The sequence below is a fragment of the Theobroma umbraticum genome, unplaced genomic scaffold, assembly GCF_002168275.2.
Source record: "Theobroma umbraticum cultivar Fairchild unplaced genomic scaffold, ASM216827v3 scaffold_204.0, whole genome shotgun sequence".
NCBI classification, from domain to species: Eukaryota; Viridiplantae; Streptophyta; class Magnoliopsida; order Malvales; family Malvaceae; genus Theobroma; species Theobroma umbraticum.
The window spans coordinates 4,961,774-4,966,308 of record NW_018397267.1 but is presented as its reverse complement, the minus strand read 5'-3'; the positions used below and the strand labels follow the sequence as shown (position 1 = coordinate 4,966,308).

Below are 4,535 nucleotides of genomic sequence, written 5' to 3'. Positions count from 1 at the left end.
GATTGTTTATATCAAAATCTTAGAAGAATATTTAATTTACTTGATGATGAGTTTTATATATATATGTAGAAACAGAGTTTTAAGATATTAGACTTTTATTTTAGTGTGTATTATGTTTTGTTCAAAGTCTTTATGTATAAAAAATTAAGAAGTTCCAAAATTTAACCATTTTAAAAAAATAATAACAACATTAATCTTGACCCAGACTAAATAGTGGAAATTGACAGATGGATGGGACATTGACTCTTACTTTACGACCAACAAAGAGTTTTTATGTGCATTCTCTCTCAATGCATTTGCCATTCTTACATTTGAAGTTTGATCATTATCCATGTCATTGGTTTTCATATATGAATTTTTAAATCAATTAATTGTTAGAATTTTAAATTTCGATTTTGTAAATATCATGTTCAAATTTTGAGAGAGAGGATTTGAAATATATATTTTTTTATAATTATTACATTACAATTAATCAATTACAATATTAAATTATGTATAATTCATCAGAATATTTTATTGAGTTTATATTTATAAGTGATGGATGTTACATGATTTTTTAATGTGATTGAATAATTACAAGATTGTAATTAATAATATTACAAATAAAATGCTTTCAAAAGAATTTAAGTCATTCGTGTATCTTAAGATTTAATAAATTTATATATAAAACAATTTTAGAAAGAGCAAGATTATTACGGTTCTTCCATCCATTGTACAAAATCTAACATGCAGTTTTATTCAAATCAATTGCGTAAAAACACATACATAAAATTCTAGAAAGTTTCACGCCTTGGCACTCTTTGAAAGGCTTATTAAGTTGCACCACTATCAGTGTAATCATATTTATTTATTTAGTAATTCCTTACTTAGACAACAAACAAATGACATTGAACTTAATGATCATGCTTCAAATAGTGCTTCGAGATTGTAAGGCCCCGTAGTATTAGGTGTTCCCCTCCACATCAGCTCGGCAATCTGCTTATTGGCCTTGTCAGTGATATGACTAGAGTCAAAGAACAAATATTCACTAGGATCTGCACATAATTCATACTCTGTCACACCCCTCTTTCCTCCGCAGCTGAAAATTCCTCTGTATGGACCGCTCCCACAACATGCTATCCCTGCCTCCTTGAAACCTTCAAATATTCAGTCACAGAATCCATATTAGAATATGCGTCATTTTTCTGAGCACTAAACTCAAGGATTCATGGGCTTGTCCCTCGCTTAAAGACATGATTAAAATTTTCTTCTCCTAAATAAAAAAAAAAAAGTAGTATAAGAAGATAGCTCGGTGCATACCATATTTTTCAGGATTATTCAATCTTTCACTAGAAGAAATATTAAAATCATGCTTTGCATATTTAAATCCTTCTAGTTCGATCTTCAGCTCCAGCAGGGCTTTAGAAAGAGCAGCATTGTGGACTTTTGCTAGTTCTGTTGCTTCCTCAAAGCAGGAGCCTGTATTTCCAGGTACAAACACTTTCATCATTGGCGCACAACCCAATGGCCCCAAGTTGAGTAACCCAAATTTCCTTCCTCCTTTCTTATATATTTCCTGAAACATAAAAATGGAATATACATTGCAATCAACCTAACTGGGTTTAAAGGGAAATTTTAAGAGAGAAAACGTTTAGAAGGCTTGAGTTATATGAACTTACTTTGATAGTATCTGTTAGATTGCCAATCACCATTCCCACATATTCTTCTCTCGACAAGGATTGTAACACACTGGAGTTTGTGGTGAAAGGGGACATGTAATCATTGGCTCCAATGTTGATTAAGTAAACAGCTTTGGAGAACAAGGTCTTGGCCTCTGCATCGCCTAGTTTCTGCCCCAACAGCTTTGTCACATTTTTGAAATAACTTAACTGAGTTTTCAAATCTATCACCTGCAATTTGTAAAAAGAGGAAGAAATCAGTGTCGAACAAGAACCTCAGAATTTGAAATAGAACAAATTTGAAGATATGCCAGCCTATATTAAGTTAATGTATTTTTTAATATACATAAAGGGCTGAAATAGCAAGCATAAGCGGATGGTAGATAAACAGCATATTACACATGTCAGAACCAGAGTGACAAGCGAACCCATACCAATCCTTGATTACTTTCAGCTAAAGCACCAGCTCCAGCCGAGGCAAAATTGATCCCATAAGTAAATTGATGATTTCCAGGTTGAAGATATGGTGGAATTAATGGTAAGTTCGCAAATTCGGCTGCAAGAAAACTAACATTATCAGAACACAGCCATATTTCAGTACAAAAGGAAAAGTGGAAATTTGTCTTACCAATGAAGTCTGGAATTATACGCCCATCAGAAAATCTCCCAGTGGGGTATTTGAAAAAGGTTTCTCCATATGGCCAATAATTTGCCCGAGCAATCGTCTTGATGTAGTTATTATTTCCAGGATCAAACAGTGAATCCCCAAAGATGAACAAGGCGACATGGTTTTTTGGCGGACTACGGCTGTATACGAGGGTGAGAGAACTTGCACAAAGAAGAAAGAAACAGACAAAGAACCTTAAACTTGCCATGTTAGAAATGGATTTGACTCTATGTCATTCTCCTCATTGGTTTGCATGGTATTTATAGAGTTGCCTGCTTCCTGCCTGACGCTGAATTGTGTCCCATGAGATACCACAAGTTTCCTGTAACATACTAGAATGAGGCGCGAACGTGCAAGGGAAAAGGGGGCGGTCCAAAACGGAATTTTTTTTAAAGGCAAGGTAAGAATTTTACTCAACGAGGATGGCAAACGAAATTTTGAATGTACCAAGTGGCTATTTATTTTATTTTGACATAATATTTAAAAAAATTTTGAATTATTCAAAAAAATTTATATAATTTTTTTTTTGCAAAAAATTTATTACCTGATTATACTAGGAAAAGAAATTTAAATTACATCATTAAACGGTAATTCTCTAAAGCTATTCGGGGGTTATTATAGGACAAGAAAGTTTCGAAAATATTAAATTCCTCATTAGCCATATAGTCTGCAACTTTGTTACTCTCTCAAAACATTCACTATACGAATTTTTCACTAATTTTGGATTAAACTGTAAATGCTTTGAATTAAATCAGAATTAAAATATAGATGTCTCATATGTGAAGAAATCGCTTGAGCTACTAACCTGCTATCTACTTGAAGCTCGATCTTTCGATATCCCCACACATATTTAAGACCACAGTATACACGCTAAAGTTCTGCATAATAACCTGAACATTTCATGAGTCGCAAAGTAGAACCACCCTTGCATTGGCCATCTAGGAACATCTCCAGCAGCTGCCTGATTCATAGAACTCCAATAACCACCATTCGTATTTAAGGCAATCTAGTCCAAAGGAGGAGTCGCCCAATCTATCAAAACTTCCACATGGTTGCTTGGTGTCTGTCCCCCTTCTTTAAGTCCTTGAAAATCACCTTGACTAATTGCCGAGACCCAAGTATAAATCAAAATCAGTTTTCTCTCCATTGTAGCAGATTAAATCTAAAAAATATGTGCATTTCGCCACTTCCATAAAAACCAAACTGTTACTCCAAAGATCATAGCTCAAGGAGCACTATTGTCATGTCTTTTTAACTTACTCATATTAAATAACAACCAATCTGGTAGAGATAATCCAAAAAAAAGAACTAACCTTCTTTGCTTGAAGAAGTTTGGCCAAATCATGTTGGCTGAAGAGCAATCCCCAGGAACATGAAGCACTGATTCTTCCGCCGTATGGCATTGTCTGCATAATCCATCATTTGAGAGGTGAGGATGATATCGTTTTTATACTTTTATTTTGAATCAAATAAATTTTTTTGATTGTTAATTGATTAACTGTTATTAGTTAAAATATCACTTGTCGTTTTGCCTACTCGATATAAAATAAAAATATAAAACTTAATTAAACATAATAAAAGAATAAGAGTTTATTTAAATTTTCTTGAATTTATAATTTAAAGATTTTTTCAAATATTATGTCATTTCTGTTTTAGTGAAATAGTTGAAAAAACTAAACTTTGTAATGATAATAAAGTCGTGAACGGATAGGGTATCTGTTTTTTTTAAGTATCTTAACTCGAATTTATTTAATTAAGAGGTACCCGAACCCTATTAAAACCCAAATAAAATCATAAACTACTATCTAAAATCAAATCCTAATAATATAGAACTATTCACTATTTATCTGAATTCGTTAAATAACTCAAATAATAGTTTAGATAACTAAAAATCATATAAAAACTTATTTTATATGTATTAGTTTATAAAAAAGGAAGTTGGTTAAGATGGCAAAGCTTGTATTGAAGATGAGAAGGACAAATGTTTGAATCTTACAAATTACAAATTTTCACAATATTATAATATATATATATATATATATATATATATAATCGAGTTCGGGTTTAAAGTAGCCTAAGTGTGATATCCAAAACCTACCTAAATTTGAGTATTCGTAATTAAAAAAAATTATCTAAATCCATCCCATAACCGAATATAAGATACTTGAACCTATGTTATCATGTTGAATGTCCACCTATACCTCTATAAC

At 32.1% G+C, this 4,535-nt stretch overlaps 1 protein-coding gene across 1 annotated transcript; it reads right to left on the bottom strand.

The window, feature by feature from the left end:
* Positions 1–900: 900 nt before the first annotated feature.
* On the bottom strand, positions 901–2,533 carry LOC110423877 (GDSL esterase/lipase 1-like). The gene is made up of 5 exons (XM_021438292.1): positions 2,287–2,533; positions 2,093–2,214; positions 1,659–1,889; positions 1,300–1,555; positions 901–1,136 (listed from the first exon to the last, which is right to left on the bottom strand). The coding sequence occupies exons 1-5, from the start codon at positions 2,531–2,533 to the stop codon at positions 901–903; spliced, it is 1,092 nt and encodes a 363-aa protein (XP_021293967.1).
* Positions 2,534–4,535: the final 2,002 nt, after the last annotated feature.

Bases quoted from the DNA above. Each gene is read 5' to 3' on its own strand.
- LOC110423877 (XM_021438292.1), bottom strand. From the start codon at position 2,533: ATGGCAAGTTTAAGGTTCTTTGTCTGTTTCTTTCTTCTTTGTGCAAGT. The intron at 1,890-2,092 runs GTATGGGTTCGC...TACAAATTGCAG, and splicing joins CTGAAAGTAATCAAGGATTG to GTGATAGATTTGAAAACTCA. The intron at 1,137-1,299 runs GTATGCACCGAG...GAATATTTGAAG, and splicing joins GAATAATCCTGAAAAATATG to GTTTCAAGGAGGCAGGGATA.